This window comes from Myotis myotis, unplaced genomic scaffold (genome assembly GCF_014108235.1).
Source record: "Myotis myotis isolate mMyoMyo1 unplaced genomic scaffold, mMyoMyo1.p scaffold_m19_p_1, whole genome shotgun sequence".
NCBI classification, from domain to species: Eukaryota; Metazoa; Chordata; class Mammalia; order Chiroptera; family Vespertilionidae; genus Myotis; species Myotis myotis.
In genome coordinates, this window is record NW_023416313.1 from 206199915 (window position 1) to 206220206 (window position 20292).

Genomic DNA, 20292 nt, shown 5'->3' on the forward strand with positions numbered 1-20292 from the left:
CACCACTAAGGATTGAGCCTGCAACCCAGGCATATGCCCTTGACTGGAATAGGACCCGGGACCCTTTAGTCCACAGGCCAAGGCTCTATCCACTGAGCCAAACTGGCTAGGGCATCGTTGATGTTTCTCTCCCTCTCTCCCTCTCCATTCCTCTTTGAAATCAATAAAAATATATTTACAAAACACACACAAAAAACCAAAATACATCTTATGAACAAACATTCGATAGCTGTCAGAACGAACAAATGGGGGCCAAAGATAATTAAGATTAATGAGCATATCCGTAATACTTAACAACTGCCAGTACATTTCTTCCTTAACTACTGGTTCTAATTCCTCATTAAAAACACACAGCCCACAACTCCATCCTCTTCTGAACACTTTCCTATTTGGAAAGCCTCTTGAAAAACAAGTTTTCAGGGAGATTCCATGTCCGCGGCCCAGGCAAAGAAACAAGGCCATCTGACAGGTACAGTGTCGGCGACCCCTTTGCCTCCTCTAGTTCAGCGGTCCAGCAGGACCTCGGCGGTTCTTTGTCCGGGGTCCCTGCGGCTTAGGGAACCCAGAACTACAAGTCCCGGCAGGCCGCGCGGCGCCCGGCTCAACCAAACGCAACCAGGGGGTGGAGGAGAGCGACGTTTCCTGACACCTCCGGTTCCCGGCTTCGGTGGGAGGTCGGGCGCCGCGGCTCTACTTCCTTCTGGGTGAGTAGGGCGGTCCCTCTGAAGCGGGCGCAGAGCCGGGGCCGCCAGGGTCTCGCGGCGCGTGGAGCGCGGGGAAGCCAGCGTGGACACGCCGGGCACTCTCCCCTGCTCGGGCCACTGCAGCCACCTGGGGAGCCTGGAGGAAACCCCAGCCGTGACCTTGTCACGCCGGGCGCGGGCACGTGGCTCAGGTGGCTGGCAGTGCCCCGCCCCCTCGGCGGTGACTCTCCTGCCTGGCTTACTTCAATATTTATCCATATATTGAAGCGTGGCCTGGCTTCTTCGGTGGCGCAGTCTTGCCTGTAGGTAGAGCTGGAGCTGGAGGGCAGCAGGGTGCTCACCCAGACGTCCTCAGCCCCCGGTGACCTGTGAGCTGCAAGGCGCAGGCAGCTGGGACTGCGGCGTGTGCTGAACCAAAGCAGGGGCCACGCAGAAGCCGGCCCTCCCGCCTGGCGGTGCGTGCGGCGGGACGAGAACGCACCTCGTTTCCAGCACCTTGCCGGGCCTTGCATTTTCGGGTCGCACAATGAATGAGTGCCCGTGACAGCCCCGTGTGTGGAGAGCAGCCTTTAGAAGACACCCGGTGCAGCTCTCTCCCCAGTTTAAGTGGCATTTACTTTCGACTGACTAGGAAGTCATTCAATTCAACAAGTATTGATTGATTACCTCCACGATGCCTGGCACTTCGTGGGTGCTCAAGCTATATTTGCCCAGTTGAAAGTGAATTAGAGTTTATCTGTGCCTTCCCACAATTTCTTGAAGCAAGTTCCTATTGCAGTGATTTTCAAACGGTAGCTGGAATCAGAGCACCTGGAGGGCTGTTACAACACCATGCTGGACCCCACCCCCCAAAGTTTCTGATTCAATAGGTCTGAGTGGGGAGCAAGAATTTGCATCCGCTTAGGGCATGGGGATGTTGCTGTCTGGAGACTTATTTTTGAGTTCTACTGTTATTATATAAGGGGGAAAAAAATCCTATGTGCGCTTACCCTTTACACCTGGTTATAGGCCTTTCTGTTCTTGTTTGCTGGTTTAATTTTGTAGTTATTACATCATATTCTATCTTATGTCATTACTGGCTTGGCTATTTTTCAACAGCCTTCTTGGATGCCAGATTTGATCTCTGCTGGGAGAGTTTGCATTTCATTTCTTTCTAATATACACTTTTTCTTGTCAGACAAGGGACCTGTAAAATAAGAATAGTGCTTGATTCAGACATCCATTCCTTCCCCTTCCCCTCAGCCCCAACTCACTGACGGACTCCAGTGACCCACCTCAGGGCCCAGCCAACCACTTGTTGGTCTATACCCTGTGCTCTCCTGGTTGGAAAGACACACCTGCATTCAAGTTCAGGCTCCATCACTTATTAGCTTCCCTGCCGAGTTTCTTGCCTTTTCTAAAACTCAACTTCCTTATCTGTAGACTGAGGCCCTAGTAGTGTGCACCTCAGAATACATTGTGCAAGTTACATGGCATGTTTAAGCACTTGGCATTCTACCTCTTGCTTAGCCTGCTGCTGGCTCTTGACACTTGGTTTTCCACTGTTCTCCCTGAGGCCCTCATTCCCAGGAGAATGAAGAGCCTCTATTCCTTGCTTGGATGAGATTTATTTTCCCTGTCTACTCTGGGACCTTGGCATCAGTCAGGGATTCCTTTATTTAATCAATATTGATTCAGCCACCTTCTGGGCGTCAAACACTAGGAAGGGAAGTGTGGTTACGCTGGGACTGCATCACTCTCTAGAGGGCAGGACAGATTACAAACCGGCCCAGGCCAAAACCTGGGCATAGACTCAACATCTTTCCAGACTCAAGACATGATGGAACCATCTGCCTTGTTTGCTTTTTATCCATGCCAGTAACCAGGAAAAATAAGGCTCATTTGTCTAATAGTCTGTCTAGGAAATGGGAAGAGGCTGTGATCATTTTACAGGCGTAATGGAAGTAGGGCCCTATTTGCTTTTCCTCTGTGACCATTCTCACCGGGGCACCAAGCAGGGCGAGATGATTCCAGGCTTATTGTCACAGAATGTAACGTGGGGAGGGATGGTAACTGAAAAGGTCTAGCCACTTATAGGCCCGTGAACAGTAAGTGTGAGGTTCCCCATTTAGTTCTGTCCAGGGAATGGATATTTCATTTGCCCATCACCTTCCAGACTTCCCTGTTGCCTCATTTCATCACCCACCGCGGTGTTCCCCGGGGTCCAATGAGATGGGCTCTAATCATAGTTTTGGCAATAACACAACTCTCCTAAATGTCTCATAGGCTAGAATCGGTTGTTTCTAGTGAGGTCTTTGGTTGCTTTTGTGACATGTTGATTTCCAGGGCTCCAAGCAGCATCTTCCATATCCCTGGCATTGCTTGGGTGAGGTAGAGGGTCAGAAATCATAGTCCCTGCCCAGAGTGGCTGATTTAGTTAACGTGTGAACAGTGGTAAGAATGTTGGTGAGGAGAGATCTGGGAGGGCCTGTCAAAGAGGTCACCTGTCATAAAGAGTAGGGCCCAAGCTCTTACTCCACCATTTACTACTTGAGCCACCTGGGCCAAATCACTCGCCCTCTGTGCTCATTGGTTTCCTCACTTATACCTGGGGCTGGTAATAATATTTCTCACCTCACTGGGTTGTGTGGAATATCAAATGAGATAATGAGTGCAAAGGGCTTTGTAAAGGTTAGTTATTGCTAATGTTATTTATCTAATGGTTAGGTGTAGGGTCTTGGTGACCTCCACCACCCCTCCCCCTTCAAATGTATGTTGTTATGAGAGGTAACTCAGGTGAAAGTAAAAAGGCAAGTAAACAGAAGAGAGTAGGTGATCCATTAGCAAAGGGTTTAATAATGAGAGGTGTTTTTCATGGACTGACATATTTCATGGCTGACAGGGTCTTTTAAAATACCCTGAGGGAAGCAACTCATTTGCATGTTAAAGACTCCCTGACACCTTCTGGAAAACTCCAGCTTCAGTCTATTTAGACACAGTTTGGCTCCTATATCATCTATTTTATGTTTTTCAATTTCCACCTCTTTTATTTCTGCGGACATTTGTATGAAAACCAGGTCTTGGGAGTTATGTCTATTTCGCAGCTGCTTCCCCACCCAGAGATTGTCTCAAGGCTAAGGGTGGCCTCATCGCCTACAAGGACAGATGTGGAGGATGGTGCACTAGGAGATGGGGTTCAGAGGAGGGAGGGCTGGGAGCTGGTGCTGGGGGTGTCTAGAGGGGGATGGCTATCCAACTGGCAGCCCTGGGTATGTGATTCTCACCTGGGGACGTATGTTGTTACTGGCTCTGTTCAGGCTCGTGGGGTATAGTTTATCCATTCATTGATTGATTCATTCAGTAAATATTTTTGGAATACCTACTATGAGCTAAGCCAAGGTTTGGCCAACGATAGCTTGAGAACCAAATCTGGTCACATCCATTACTTTACGTATCATCTAGGCTGCTTTTTGCCTTGAGCTACAATGCAGGGTTGAATAGTTCTGATATTGTAGCCTGTAAATAAAAAAACATTTACTGTTTGGACCTTTAGAGAAATAGTTTGTTGACTCCTGTTCCAGGTAGGACAACAGCATGTGCAAAGGCCCTGAGGCCAGAATGTGCCTGGCATGTTTGAGCAACAGCCAGTGCCCTTGGAGTGAGGTGGCAAGGGGGAAGGTGGGAAGGGCTGAGACCCTGGACGGAATTGGGCAGTCAGGTCAAGTAGGATCTTGTAAGTCATGCCAGGGCCTTCACTCTTCATCCGAGTGAGGTGAGACCCCACGGGAGAGTGGTTTGCTGGTGCATCTCTCCTGGGTTTACCTCTCCTTTGGGAGCTGCAGCTGTGGTTGAAGACTAGTCTGATTAGAATTCCCAGGAGAAGCAGCCCATTGAGTGCAGTAGCCCCAAAGAGTGACTATGTAGCCATGGTGGACTGAGCAGGTACAAGTAGGGTGGGAGAAGGTATCATGGAGTCAGAAGCCTACTTGGTCCCACTGACTGTGAGTGTGGGTTTGGTTAAACCTATCAGGTCAGCAGGTGGACATTGAAACCCTGACCGTAAAGTGCCCTACAGCTCTGTGAGTAACAGTTATGGTGTTTGCACTGAAAGAGCTCACAGTCTAGACAAGGGGCAGTCTATTCTAACGAAAATCAGCCAGATGTGGAAGGCTTACCTGGCTGCTTCTGACCCCTTCTGACCTGGGCATAGAAGCCTAATGACGCCTGTGTGTGCATGGTGGTATAATAATAGTTACAAGTAACGACTGTTGACATGCTCTGCCACTTTTCCTATAGAAAAAGGCACGTCTCGTCACATATTCATCATCTTTCCTCTTGCCCTCTTTTTCTTCTCAGCACTTCATACCAGCTGGTATTCTAATATATTATGTCTGTGTGCTTATGATCTGTCATCCCACTTACCGTGTAAGCACCACATGGGCAAGGACTATGTTGAGAGTTGGCTTGTGTGCTGGGTACTATGCTGAGTTTATTATATACATGATCTCATTTTATCCCAACAACTTTTGAGTTGGGTATGACACTGTCTTACAAACAGAAAACTGAGGCGCAATGAGATTAAGAAAATGACCCAAGATCATACAATCTATTAAGAGCCTAGATTTGAATCCTGGTCTGTTTATGAAACTCAACTGTTCCTCTTTCTCTACTTGCCTTCTGCAGTTTGGGAACATGGCCAGAAGGGCTCTCAAGCTCGCTTCCTGGACCAGCATGGCTTTTGCTGCCTCTGGCTTCTACCTCTACAGTAACAAGTACTTGGACCCTAATGACTTTGGTGCTGTCAGGGTGGGCAGAGCAGTTGCTACGGTAGGTGTTTTTTTTTTTCAATTGGAGGCGGAAAGGAACTGTCATATTACATGCAGGTGTTCATATATGTAGCAGATGGACATGCTGGTCACACATTTGTGGAGCTACACATGTACCTATCCTTACATGTGCAAAGCTCCCTCTACACTGTTGCACAGGCATGGATATATACTTTCTCATTCCGACATCCTTGTATACACAACCTCTGCCGTCCTGAAGTTAAGGAGAGTAGGATTGTACAGGATCTTTGTGTGAAAGCCTACATTTTAAGTTCCATATCTAATTTTAGTGACAGACTCCGAGGACAGCGCTCCTCCGTGAATACCTGAAAAGAAGGGTTTGCCATTTTGATTAAATTGTATCAGAAAACTTGGTCTCTCTCTCTTTCTCTCTATCTCTCTCTCTCTCTCTCTCTCTCTCTCTCCCCCCCCCCTCCTTCTTCCTCCCTCTCGCTCCTTCTCTCTCTCTCTCTTTCTCTCTCCTCCCCTCTCTCTCCAATAAGCTAGTGTGAATGGTTCTTGACGCAGGGCTCATAGTCAGCATCTAGGCCTCAGAGAACTTTGGGGATTCCCTCCAGTCCCCTAACTGACTGGGAATCTGAGTTGATGATGTGACCATTGATGGTTTTGCCCACTGGCTCAGGAGCATCATTCCGTTGTGTGTCCTCTGTGGAAGGTAGCCTATATCATTGTCCCATTTGCTTGTGGGTAGATTGCTACATGCTTCATGCTTTCTTTCCTCCTCTGTGTCCTGCAGGATGAGCTCATCCTTTCTCCCCCTGGGATAGCTGTATTCTGATGCACAGTCTGTTTGGGTTGTTGTCCAACCATTTCTTTAATACTTGGTGTTATCAAGTCTTCTCCCTGGCCTAGCTCAGAGGGGAGGCTGCTCTAGTGCCTACCTTCTAGGGAAAGCCAAGTCAGAGAATCACGACAGACAGTAGATAAGCAGAGCATGGACTATGTAACGATTTCTGTGTTTTTTGAGTGCCTTTTTGGGGTCTAGCATTGTCTCATATGCTTTGAGGAGTAGAAGCAAACTGTCCCACTTAGACAAAGCTTTGAAGGAGCTTCTGGCTGAGAAGTGCTCATGTGAATGGGTCAGAAAACAATCTACAGCCATGCACTGGCTCAAGATGAGTGACTGGGACGACCACTGCTGTGGGGCCTCAGACACAGGAATGAGCCCTTGGGCTGGGAGTCAGGATGACTGCCATAGGGGACGCAGGGTTTGATAGAGCTTTAGGGATTTGAACAGTTGGACAGAAGGGAGGAAGGTCTTTACCAGTGCTTTATAAATCAGCCACTAGGCCAGGGGTGGGCAAACTTTTTGACTCGAGGGCCACAATGGGTTCTTAAACTGGACCGGAGGGCCGGAATAAAAGCATGGATGGAGTGTTTGTGTGAACTAATATAAATTCAAAGTAAACATCATTACATAAAAGGGTACAGTCTTTTTTTTTTTTTTAGTTTTATTCATTTCAAACGGGCCGTAGTTTGCCCACGGCTGCACTAGGCTGTGCATTCTTTAAAGCAGTGATTCTTTTGAGCTTGGCGTGTCAGCATTTTGAAAAACCCTAACTTAACTGGTGCCGTGTCACATATAGAAATTTTTTGATATTTGCAACCATAGTAAAACAAAGATTTATATTTTTGATATTTATTTTATATATTTAAATGCCATTTAACAAAGAAAAATCAACCAAAAAAATGAGTTGGCGTGTCACCTCTGACACGCGTGTGATAGGTTCGCCATCACTGCTTTAAAGGAGAGGGCTCTGGTCTTGACTGTTCTTCTGCGCTGTTTAGTGACCAGGTCTTGGTTGTGGTTGCCATTCAACAAGTATATGTCAGATGGAATAAAGTTTTGGGGTGTAGATGAAGGAACAAACTCCTCTCAGTATCAGCTTTGTAAGCCCCTTTGTTGTGGCAGAATGCACGAGAGAATGATCAGCTAGCACTCTCAGGGAGGAAAGTTTAACCTTTATTTCGCAGATCTGCTAAATAAAGGGGAATTCCGGATCCAAAGCTTGAACTGAACTCGTGGGGAGGCTCTGACCTATATATCTCCTGTGGCAGGCGGGCCCCTGAGGGTCCCTGCAGCTCTGCCCATCAGTCTTGGCGGGGCCTTGGGGGCATGTTCCGCAGCTGTGCCCAAATCAGCTGTGGCTGGGCCCTGGGGTTAGGCTCTGCAGCGCCACCCAAGTCAGTCAGAGTGGGGAAGTAAGACTACAGTTTTAACCAGATACTGAACTATGTTGCAAGCCCTCCCCTCGCCCCCTCTTATGTTCCTTTTCACCTTAACCTCTAGGGCAGTGATGGCAAACCTATGACACGCGTGTCAGAGGTGACACGCCAACTCATTTTTTTGGTTGATTTTTCTTTGTTAAATGGCATTTAAATATATAAAATAAATATGAAAAATATAAATCTTTGTTTTACTATGGTTGCAAATATCCAAAGCTTTCTATATGTGACATGGCACCAAAGTTAAGTTAGGGTTTTTCAAAATGCTGACACGCCGAGCTCAAAAGGTTCATCATCACTGCTCTAGGGTGTGAGTATGTCCTCACTTTAACCTCAGTTGCTCAATTCTGAAAGTATATCTTGCTGATACTTGGGCAAGGCAATCTCCACAGTTCCTCCATGCCTGAGATATCTGGGAGACTGTAGTCTTCTGATTCACCCGGGGTTAAGGGGGTTTCTCTTGGAGTTTTGGCCAAGGGACCAAGAATCAAAACTTATGCTACGAGAGCCAACATAAATATAAAATTATGTTTATTAGTGATACAGAGAGTGGGATAAGCTTACCCAACAGCCCTCATTCAATTAGTATTTACTGAGCATTTACCTATATGCCTGATAACGGTAAGGACAAGCTCCTATGCCCATAGAGCTGAAATTCTAGCACAGGGGAGACAGTCCATACACAAGGAAACAAGTGAGCAAGGTAATTTTGGATGGTGGTTTGTTATGACAGACAATTGAGAGTTCCTGGTGGGTGAGGCAACTTTAGATTGGAACTCTGCAGAAGTGGCCTTTGTGCAGAGCTCTGATTAGCAGGAAAAAGCCAGCCAGGTTAAGACCTGGGGGCAGAATTGGGGAAAAAGGAGACGTATGTAATACTTTAAACAATAAAAAAAAAAATCTGGGGGCATAGTGTCTGAGGGGTGGGACTACCGGTTCCCCAATGTTAGGGGCCTGCAGCTTCAGTTCTTTGGCAGAGGGGTCCTATTTGATGCCAGGGCACTAAGCTTTCCCCTTCCTTGCTTCACAGACAGCTGTCATCAGTTACGACTATCTCACTTCCTTGAGGAGTGTCCCCTATGGCTCAGAGGAGTACGCTCAGCTTCGCTCCGAGGTAAGGACTCATGGGACCAGTCTGAGCCAGACCAGGACTGAGTAAGTCCCGAAGTGGCTGCAAAGGCAGCACACTTCCAGTGTGCAGGGGCCAGTGTGGGGATCGAGGATGGGGGCTGGGAGGAAGGAGGGAAGGACCACCTCCTCATTGGAGGTGCTGTGGCTGCCAGAAGGGGCTGGGCTGCCAGGCTGACATCAAGCTGGATCCTGTAGTGCCAAGACCATGGATCTACAAGGCACTGTCAGGGAGACTGGGGTGTGTTTCTGGGATGACTCAGGAGGAAGGAAGGCTCTGTCTCTGAGATAACTCAGCTGGCTTCCAAACTGCTTTGTCAGGCAAAACCCAGTTGAAAGAGGTTAATTGTTTTTCTGTCCTCTGAGGGCGACACTGGGGCCTCTTGTAGGCCTCTGGGTGGAGCTGTCGACTCCACACACTCTGTTCTCACTTGGAATAGGGTGGTTGATTTTGGTGCTGTGACTAGATATGCCAGAGAGTTGGGGCATCAAGTAAGAGGGCATCTTTGTTGAATGTAAGTTGAGTTTGGGGTCAAATGTAGATACTTTTGGTTCCTCCAGAAAGATATGTCTTTGCTCAGCCCTTTGCCCCTTAGAAAATTCCAAGTCATCCTTCCAGACTCAGCTCAAACACCTCCCCTTATCAATCATCTTTGGTGGATGGAATAATTAATTTTTAAAAATTTATTTAATATTTTCATTATGGAAATTTCAGCCATCCATAGGGATAGAGAGAATAGTGTTATGAAGTCCTGTGGAACTGTCATTCAGCTTCATCAGTGATCAATATTTTGTTAATCTTGTCTTATTACTTCCCCCTTTATTCCTTTGTTTATTTTTTATGCATTTATTTATTATTATTACTATTATTTGTTGAAGTATTTAAAAGCAAGTCTCAGGCTTCGTATTATTTCATGTGTAAGTACTTCAGTATGTATTTCTAATAGATAAGGACCTTTAAAGAAAACATGATCAAACAAAAATAATTCCTTAATAACTTCTAATGGTCCACATTTAAATCTTCCTTGTTGTCCCCCAAAAATATTTTTAAAGTTGGTTTGTTCAAATCTGGATCCAGATAAGGTACAAATATTGCATTTGGTTGATGTTTCCTGAATCCTTTCAAATCTATATTTCCCCTGCCTCTTTTCTTTCATTATTTTTTTTGAGCTTTTTTGCTTATTGAAGAACCAGATCATTTATCCCCTAGAATTTTCCACATTCAGGGTTTGGCTGATTGCATCCTCAAAGTGTCATTTAATAGGAAATAGTTTTGCATGGCACACAGTTCAAAATATATAATATTTGAACATACAAAATGATTCTCAGATCCCTGTTCCTCAGGTTCCCAATTTTCCTGCCTGAAGGAGGTCATTATTTCCTGTGTATTATTTTAGAGATAGATTCCTCTTTGAATTTAATCACCCTACCTTTATTCCTGCCACAAATGATAGTTGGTCTTTTTCTCTCTTAAGACTATAGATTCTGTTCAATCAGGGATTGGGTCTTTTTTATAACTTCTACCTCTAGTGATGATGCCCGGGACTGAGTTGATTGAATGCCTGTGTCAATGCCAAGCTGCACCTTGCTAGCTACTTGCCTTGGGAGAGGCCCCAGAAAGAGAGTAAGGTTTGGAATCAGAAGACCTGAGTTTGTGCCTTAGCTTTGGCGAAGTCCTTTTGGGAGCTGCCATTTTCCTTGTCGGTAGGCTGGAGATGGTTATACCCATCATTAAGGAATATTTTGTGAAATGTAAATGTAAATAAGTCAGATGGCTTCTGGAAGGTGTGCTCCATGGGCACAGGGACTTGTCTGTGTTGTGTTTCTCTGCGTCTGAAGCACCTACAACAGGATCCCGGGCACAGTAGGTTCAGAATAAAGGTTTGTTGAATGAATGCATGAGTGAAAGTTTGTATTGGAAGGTCTCAAAGTCTGTAGCACTTAATGCCCCCCCGCCCTCCCCCCCTTTTCTCTGCCCTCCTTTGTCCATCTAACTAATGCTATGGGCCTTGGAATTCACCAGAGCAACATTCTGCGGAGAGGGCCAAGGGCAGAGCAGGCAGGGGCAGGGGTGCCATGGAGACAGTCGCCTTCCATGTGTAAGTTATCTGAAAAGGCCGGGGTGCCGCAGGGCCTGGGGAAATTGAATAAGAAAGTGCAGCCTGGCATTTGACAAGAGGGCAGCACATGGTAGTTGGCACCATATAACGGGTGTGGGCTGGCCCTAGAGTTGTGCCTTGGAAGGAGGAGCTGGCTGGCACTAAAGAGAACAGGTAAATACTGCAGGAGTGTGTTCTTCCATCAGAACACTTATCTGTTCTCATCCGAGTGACTGATAAAGGAGTAAGCGAAGGGTAAAACATAATTATCTCACCTGTCAAGGCAGCGTCCCCAGGTCCTGGAGTACGCCAGAGCCAGGGGACGAGCTTGGCAGGCACTTTCAAGGTTGGTGCTCAGCTGACTTGGATCTCAGTGACTCAGCCCTGAATCAGGATGGGGTGGGACCCGATGTAGAGTGTTTCCTAGGGGCCCAGTGGCACTTTGCTAGGCAGCTGAGGGTGTGGGGTGGGGCCCAGGGGCTTTGAGAATGAGATCCCTGGTGCTCAGGATGCTTGATATTCAGACAATGGGCTGGAGGATGTAGGACAGTTTATTCTGACCGAGGGGTTGGGGTAAAGTGGACATATCTTAATTCTACAGCTCAGGAACCATTCTTATCAAGAACCATTCTCATCCAAACTTTCCTTTGGGGAATTAGTCATGTCTCAGGTACTCACCATGAGGTTTGAATGGGGCTCATTCCATCCTCAGCTACAAGAGTGGGCATGTGACTTAGGCCCATTCCTCTGGCCCTAGAGATTGATTCAGGGAGGGCACCTGTGCCAGGCTGGGCAGTGAGCGTAAGCTCCAGGACTTTTGGGGGTGTCTCCCATAGGACAGTGTCTTTTCTGCTGGATGAGCAGAGAGTATAGGATGTTGGCTTAGGGCTACTGGTAGCCGTCTTGCCCCCTTGACTGGAAAGCCCATTTGTGAATGCAGCCAGTATTGTGGAGAGATGTGTCATTTGAGTCCCTGGATCTAACGGAGACTAAAGCCAGACTACCGCTAGACTTTTTAGTTATGTGTGCCAGGAAATTATCTTTTTGCTTAGCATGGTTTGAGTTCAGTTTTCTATTACTTGCAACTAAATGAGTCCTGATACACTGGGGAATCTCGGAGGAGCAAGCTGGATCTTAAAGCACAATCAGGGTTTTGATAGGTCACAGCAGGACTTATCTCTCAGGAAGAAATGAAATTCAGAAATTCCAAAACAGTATGAGGAGAGGTTTGGACGGTGTGGGTAGAATTTGAGCCATTTTGGCTTCTGGCTCACCATGAAGCACCTCTATCTGTAAAGCAGTAGCAGTGGCTTTGCCCCAACTGAGTTTGTAAGAACAGAGATGAGAGGCTTTACTTAATTAAACACGGGGATTATTTAATCCAGCCAGAGAGGCGACTCAGAAGCACAGAGCTTGCCTTGTTGGCTCCTTATCATTTTAACGAACAAGTTAATGATTTCTGTTGTTCTTATTTCTACGTTTATTAATTGGAATTCTTTTTTTTTTTTTAAATATATTTTATTGATTTTTTACAGAGAGGAAGGGAGAGAGACAGAGAGTTAGAAACATCGATGAGAGAGAAACATCGATCAGCTGCCTCCTGCACAACCCCACCGGGGATGTGTCTGCAACCCAGGTACATGCCCTTGACCGGAATCGAACCTGGGACCCTTCAGTCCGCAGGCCGATGCTCTATCCACTGAGCCAAACCGGTTCCGGCGGAATTCTTATATAAGGAAGAAGTGTCCCTTCTCCTTCAGTTCTTTACAAAAAAAATTTTTTTTATCACTATGAACTCATGGACACTTGTTTTATTCTATGAGTTATAATCCAAAACAATTATTATTAATTTTATTGCCCAAATTGTTCAAACTGTGGCCATTGGGAACTCATCTGATTTCTCCTGTCTTTTTATTTTTTTAAATATGTTTTTATTGATTTTTTAGAGAGAGAGAGGAAGGGAAAGGGAGAGATAGAAATGTTGATCGGCTGTCTCCTGCATACCCCCTACTGGGGGTTGAGCCTCAAACCTGGACATGTGCCCTGACGGGGAATCTAGCCAGTGACCTCTTGGTGCATGGGACGATGCTCAATCCACTAAGTCACCCTGGCCGGGCTCCTGTGTCTTTTTGATATGCTTTATCATTTTTGGACACCATCTCAATTTTTTGGTACCACATGATGCCCCAGGCTCTCCTTATATTTTCCTTGCTCTAGCCTTGTAATCAATCACTTCTCCTTTTATTGGAGAATGATATTTAGAAACCAAGGTGTGGATGCATATGCTTTTGGGGTGTTATTGTTTCTAGACTCTCCAAAGAGACAGAGCCAGGAAATATATGTACGTTTACTTATTCATGAATACACTCATCTATCTTTATATCTATCTGTTCATCCATCCACTCACCCATCCATTAAAAATCATGAGTTCATACTGATATCTTCAATTTTAGTCTAACATCACAGAATTCAGTTAGCCTTCTCCCTTTCCTTACATTTACCTTATTTTTCTGACAGTGAGAAACCTGCCTCTAATTATCTACAATATATTAACTGATTTTTCACCCCCAGTGTAGTTAAAACTCCCAAGGAATACAGAAGTAGGGACAGTGGCCTCAGATGGGTGGGACTGAATTAATTAGGGGGTATTTGAGCTGGATTTGGAAAGGTGGTTAAGACTGAAACCCATGGCACTGAGGACAAGATGATTTTGGTTGATGGGTAAAATTTTAGAGATCGTCTGTAGGAAACAGACATTAGTTCTGTGTCTGGAGACTAGGGTAAGGGTGAGAAAATGGACACACTGGCAAATACAATTAGAGGTAGTTTCATAGAGAGACCAGATGCCAAGTTTTATGCCATGGAAACTTCTAGAGCGAAGTTTTACTAAACCTTAAATGAATGCGAATGCTTAAAGTTACCAGTTTCTGAATATTTTTTGAGCTTTTACTCTGTCAGATGTCAGACAGTGAGAAGAGTGAGCGTGTGTGTGTGTGTGTGTGTGTGTGTGTGTGTGTGAAAGAGAGAGAGAGAGAGAGAGAGAGAGAGAGAGAGAGAGAGAGAGAGAGGTTGCATGTGCCTTTTCCTTTCTTAATCAGAGTCCTACTAATGAGAGGGGACCTTGATTGCTGCTGTGACCGGGAAGTTTGCTAATTTATTTATTTATTTTTTGTTAATCCTCACCTGAGGTTATTTTTTTCTGTTGATTTTGAGAGAGAGTTGAAGGGAGGGGGGGCGGGGAGAGAAACATTGATGGGAGAGAGACACATCGATTAGTTGTCTCCTTACCTGCCCTGACCAAGGGTGAGAATGGAACCTGCAATCCAGGAATGTGCCCTTGACTGTGAATTGAACCTGGGACCCTTTGGTGCTAGGGCCAGTGCTCTAACCATTTAGAAACACTGGCCAGGGCATGACTAGGAAGCTTTTTAGCAGAATTCAATTTTGTGTCACTAACTGGGTCACTGGGCTCCCATGGTATCAGATGCTTTAGGACAGCAGTGGGTGTCCTATTAGTTACTATAATACTTAATATTTGGGCATGAGGAGGGAATGATTAATGCTCTTTTCCTCCTTGCCCAAGAAGCAGAACCCAGGAGTTGTAGGACTCTGGCAGGTAGGGAGCAAACTGTCAGCCCATTACTGATAAATGCTGGGCTGGAGCATGTGTCCTGGGTCTGTGAGTGAGTGGGCTTTGTTGGATTTCTCCCCTGAACTTGTTAGACTTATCTACCAGGCATAGACTTGGCAGGGCAAGCCTCTCAGATAGGGGCCTGCATGCTAGGTCAGGGAGGCGCTGAATAACAGTGCTCTGCAGGTATGAAGGTCCCAAAGGGGAGGAGAGGGGAAGGGGTGAGCCCACCATGCTGTGCTTCTCCTAACTTACCAGCTGCAGTTCCTCCTGCCACAAGGCGTGAGGGAGAGGGAGAGGAGAAGTCAGAAGCATTATACCCCTGATGGCGCTCCCTCCACGTGCTTGTGTGAAACTTAGAGATAGGAGGTTCACCTGCAAGATTTACCCTCAGAATGGGAGATAGTTTTAAATGTGCTGCAAGGACCTTTTGTGCCTACTAAATTCAGCTAGCCTTTACACCTGACCTTGTTGAAGGACACAGGTGCTTGAGTAGGGGATAGCAATTTTGGCATTACTGAAATCCGAATTAAGAGGGAGGGTCATATGCTGGCAGTCTTAAGAACCATGGCATATGGTAGGGTGTTTGCAGGGGAAAGGGACTCAGTATGACCAGTGGATATTGGCCAGAGGAGTAGAGTAAGGGGCTACGGTGGGGTGATGCCTCTGTTTATAATTATTCCATTGAACTTGAGAAAGCCATCTTTGGCATCAGCTAGCTCAAGCCTTTGATATTCAGAGGTGGAACCGGAGGTCCAGAGGCGTGATGTCACTTCTTCAGGCCTCCGCAAGTTTGTGGCAGATCATGGGCTTGGGCTTGGATATCCAGGTCTTGTCCAATCTCTTATTCTTTGCATTTGATACTTGATTGTCTCCATTTATCAATTTTCAACTTGGGGGAAAGCCAAGTTGGGTAGAAAGTGGAACCAAAGAAGCTTGGGCAGTTTTTTTTTTTTTTTTTTTTTTTTTCATTATGGGGACCGGGACCACACTCCCGGACCCTGCCAAGAAGAGGAGGGTTAGGCAGTTGTTCTTGCCAACTAGCTGCAGTGGCTGGAGTTGCTTTTCCTTGGGGTCCGTCCCCCCTGGTGCGAGCCCTGAGGCTGATGTGCTGCTTGGGGTCAGTTTGGGAAACGCAGGGCAAGAGGAAGAAGGGCAATAGAGCCTCCTCCCTCGTATTCCTTTACCCATTCACTCAATCAACCAAACAGTAATTCAACAAATAATTGGAATTTGCACTCCTCGGTAGAGGGGAGTGTAGATCCTAAGCAGTGGTCAGCAAACTGCAGCTTACGAGCCACATGCGGCTCTTTGGCCCCTTGAGTGTGGCTCTTCCACAAAATACCGTCTTCTGCGCACGGGCCACGAAGTTTCAGTCGCACTGTACGTGTGCACCCGCACGTGGTATTTTGTGGAAGAGCCACACTCAAGGGGCCAAAGAGCCGCATGTGGCTTGTGAACCTCAGTTTGCCGACCACTGCCCTAAAGGAATTGGTAGATGCTAGCTTAGTGCTTTGGGAAAACGCTTCAACTCTTAAGCTATGGAAAAGCTGCCAGTTTGCAGGATAACCATCCTACCAGCTTAGTGAAGGCAATGCAGTTGGCAGTTTAAAGAGCTTGTTGTTCTGCAAGGGGAACTGTAGCAGTGTCTGGCTCTTCAGGAATATTCTCTGAAAGCTGGGACCATCCTGGCCAAGTCAGGACATGTCTCCACCACTTTCCATCTATTTTTTAAACATATTTTTATTGATTTCAGAGAAGAAGGGAGAGGCAGAGAGAGAAACATCAATGATGAGAATCACTGATCGGCTGCTTCCTGCACGCCCCCTACTGGGGATCGCACTCCAGCCCAGGCATGTGCCCTAACCAGGAATCGGACCATGACCTCCTGGTTCATAGGCCAACACTCAACCACTGAGCAACACTAGCTGGGCCAATTCTCCCATCCATTTTAACCCATATTAATGGAGCCTGCTGTGTGCCAGGTTCTGTGTGAGGCCCAGGCTCAGAAGATGTAAAGGAAAATAAGATGTGTCCTCTGCCTTCCAGTTGCTCACAGTCTAGTGAGGAGGCGGGTGTGAAATCACAGTTGCAGGAGGATTGATTTGCCTTCATTCCAGCTCCGGTTCCTGACAGCAACTAGATCCTGGGCCATGAAGAGCGGGGACAGGAGCCCTACAGGAGAGGGTCTCCTCACCCAGCCGGGCGTGGGGTGCATGCCCAGGAAGGCCTCCTCTGGAGCAGTGGTGTCTAATTGTGCCACAGCTCTTTTGCATGCACGGTGTCTGTCAACCTGGGGTGGAAGCTTTTCAGTGAGCTTCCGTGCCCTCTGTGCCTCTTTTGCTGGTCATCAGGGAACATTTGCCTGAGAGTGTTCTGCCTAGAGGAGGAGAAAAATTGAATCCTTGCTCTCTTGGTGACCGGCTTTTTCAGTTTGTGATAATTTCTGCAGGAACATGAGCTGCATTTAATTTGCTCTGGTTGGGTCATCTCAGGACCAAGCCTCTGGAATAGGATGAGAGTCTGTGATGGAATCTAGCACGTCCTTTTTAGTTTTCTGTGTCCCCAGAGCTCTCTGAGTACTGCATTGCAAAGCTGCACAACTTTCTGCAGGGGCCCTGACCCCACAGCCTTCTGAACTTGGGGAACATTCCGTAGGAGTGGGCTCTTGGGCCTTGGTGTGGTCTGGGGAGAGATCTGAGGGTTCACTCCCACCAGTGGGGATGCTGGAGGAAAATCTGGCATGACCCCAGCTTCCCTTGGAGGGGCTCACAGCACAGTGGCTTCTCTGTAGTTCCTAGCAGACCACTCAAAGCCCTTGATTGCTGTAGACCACAGCCAATAACAATGTCCCATCTTGCCAGGTTTGCGTATTTCTTGTCTTTTTAAAAATGTGAAATATATAAGACCTAAGAAAAGCCTGCTGTGTGCCAGGCTAATGTATAAAAATAATGTAGTGATTACCCCTGTACTCACTATTTTAGAAATAACACCTTACCCTTACAATTGCAGTCCCCAGGTACTTCTTCCCTGACTTCAGCCTTCCTCCTAGTTAACCAGGCATGAGCTCAATCATGATTTGGTTGTTTATCACTGCCATGCACTTCCTTACGACCAGCCATTTTTTGTTTGTATGATATTTTTCATTCTGTTGACTCTTTTTCCATTACTTGGTTTTGTTCTAGGGAAAAATGTCTGTGAAATTGCAGATTTGATAGGCTAGCTCTCTCTTTTTAGGGGGTCTAATGCATATGCAAATAAGCATTCTGGGTACCACCCCCATTTGCCTCTTTACCACCTTTTTGCACACTGTCACTGGTGCCGGTCACACTTTGAGAAGCACAGGCTGCACCGTCTATAGTAGACGCTGGGCCAAACTCTGGCTTGCACCCACCATTGCCTTGGTCTTTCTCCTGCTGGGTTTGGTCCCTCTCTTTCCAGCTCTTCTCTTCTCCGAGCTCACCCTTTTATCTCCTGGTGCTGCTCCAGGCTTGAAGCTGTCTGTTGTGGTGGTGGTTGCTGCTGCTGTTCAGAGGCAGTGATCGCTTTCCAAAGGCCACAGCTGAAATGAAACAAAATAAGCCTCTGGGTTTCAGGTGATGGGAGGCTGTTGTTGTATGCAGCGTTTCTCCATCCTGATCAGCACGAGTATCACATTAGCTGATTCCTCGTTTGCATGTGTCTGCAGTCCCCTTGCCGACACCGTCTGCCTGGACACACAGGGTTGCTTCCTCCTGCCGCAGAGCAGCAGCTTTCCAACTGCCGGGCCACCTGGCTCTTGTACGGTGGGTGGAGGAGGGCAGAGTGCCCTGCTCCCCAGAGACAGTGCTGTGTTGAGGTACTGCATTGACCTGCACCTAATGGGGCAAGAGCTGGAGAAACCACAGCTGCTGCCTATTCTTACCTGTCTCACACCCTGTCCCAGACTAACCACAGCTGGGCTTCCCTTTGCTGATTACATTTCCCGCTGGAAAGCTTCCAAGTGGCCTCTACCTCTGCCGTGGGTAGTGAAGGGCAATGGGCTGAAGCTATGTGATGAAGGATTCAGGGTGGGCATAAGCTGGGACTTCCTTACCACCAAGGTAGGTAGTGGCTTACCAAGGACAGTGGTGACATCTGTATCTGGAAGGGCAGCTTTCCCAAACCGGGAGAGATACTGTCTGCCTGTCTGTCATGGAGGGGAGCTCGCTGTTGGTTCCCAACCTTTAGGCAATTAGAGTCACCAGGGAAGCCTTACAAAGTGCAGACTTCTAGACCATACACTCTAAAGATTTATTTTCCATGATCCTGGGTTGAGGCCTGGAAAACTATATTTTTAATGGCTTCGTTGCTAAGAACAATTGTTTACATGGACTGAACATGAAGGGACAGGTGCTATGCTAGGAGCTCTCTATTATCTTCTTGAACTTCATTGCAATCCTGTGAGGTAGATATGATTGTCATCAGCCCTGTTTTACAGATGAAGAAACTGAGGCAGATTGATTAACTTGTCTGAGGGCCCATAGCTAGTAATTAGGTTTCAGTTTCCTGTGATTGCCATAACAAATGACCACGAATCGGTGGCCATTGACAACAGAAATGTATTCTCTCATAGTTTTGGAGCCTGGAAGTCCAAAATCAAGGTGCCAGCAGGGCCACACTCCTTCCGGAAGCTCACAGGAAGGATCCTTCATTGCCGTGTCTGGCTTCCGGTGGCTCCCGGCACTCCTTGTGGCTGCACCACTCCACTCTCTGCCTCCATCTTCTCTTCTCTTTCTTAAAAGGACACTTGTCCTTGGAGTTAGGGCCCACCCAGCCAGTCCAGGGTGATCTCTTCAAGATTTTAAACAAGGCCCTGCCAGTGTGGCTCAGTGGTTGAGCATCGACCTATGAACCAGGAGGTTCACGGTTCAATTCCCAGTCAGGGCACATGTCTGGTTTGTAGGCTCGATCCCCCCAGTAAGGGGTGTACAGGAGGCAACCGATCAATGATTCTCTCTCGTCATTGATGTTTTTATCTCTCTCTCCCTATCCCTTCCTCTCTGAAATTAATCAATTCTAAATAATGTCACACTCACAGGTTAGGATATGGTGCCAGCATTCAACCCAACCGGGTCTTGGATTTATCCGCAATAGTGTGGCTCCTGAGCAGGTGCCTGTGACCACTTGACTTACTGACTGTCACTTCTGGACTGGCTGACCCCTAGATTCCTCCGGGCGAGCTGAGGTGTGGATTTCTTTGCTGTATCAGGGAGTTTGAACCCTTTGTCAAGCTTTGAGAAACCAGTGTTTTCTGCTACCTCTCTCCCATCCCCTCAGCCCTCTGCCATTTCTCCCTCGCAGCCCTTTGGTCTCCCAAATTCTCACAGCTTCCTGTGCTCAGGAGGGTGGGCCACAGGGGCCATGAGGCCTTACTCATCCTGGCCTGGCCAAGCTGCATTTCTCTTGCCTCACCAGCCATGCCTCCAGGATAGGAATCGCTGTAGTAGCAGGTATAGAGAGAAGGCCATGGTATACCTAATAAAGTTGATGGAAGGCACTCTGCAGCCGTAAGGGTGAGCGAGGCACTTGTTAATAACAGTAATAATCGAATAGCCTGTGCTTGATTTCCTGCTTCTTTACTGTCTTGGCCCCAAGCAGCTATTTTCTAACAAATTAAAATCTACTCAGCTTCCTTTCTGTCCCTGAGTAAAACTTCC

At 47.0% G+C, this 20292-nt stretch overlaps 1 protein-coding gene across 4 annotated transcripts in view; it reads left to right on the forward strand.

Moving 5' to 3' along the window:
- The first annotated feature begins 602 nt into the window (after positions 1–602).
- Positions 603–20292, forward strand: part of ADCK1 (aarF domain containing kinase 1) — a 116498-nt gene continuing 96808 nt past the window's right edge. For 3 of the 4 annotated variants that reach the window (XM_036314299.1, XM_036314317.1, XM_036314308.1), the window contains exons 1-3: positions 603–704; positions 5367–5510; positions 8787–8870. In XM_036314299.1, coding sequence (XP_036170192.1) covers positions 5376–5510; positions 8787–8870 — 219 coding nt within the window. In that variant the 5' untranslated portion in view covers positions 603–704; positions 5367–5375. The remainder of the gene's footprint in view (positions 705–5366; positions 5511–8786; positions 8871–20292) is intronic. The other variant, XM_036314326.1, reaches the window with a different exon arrangement.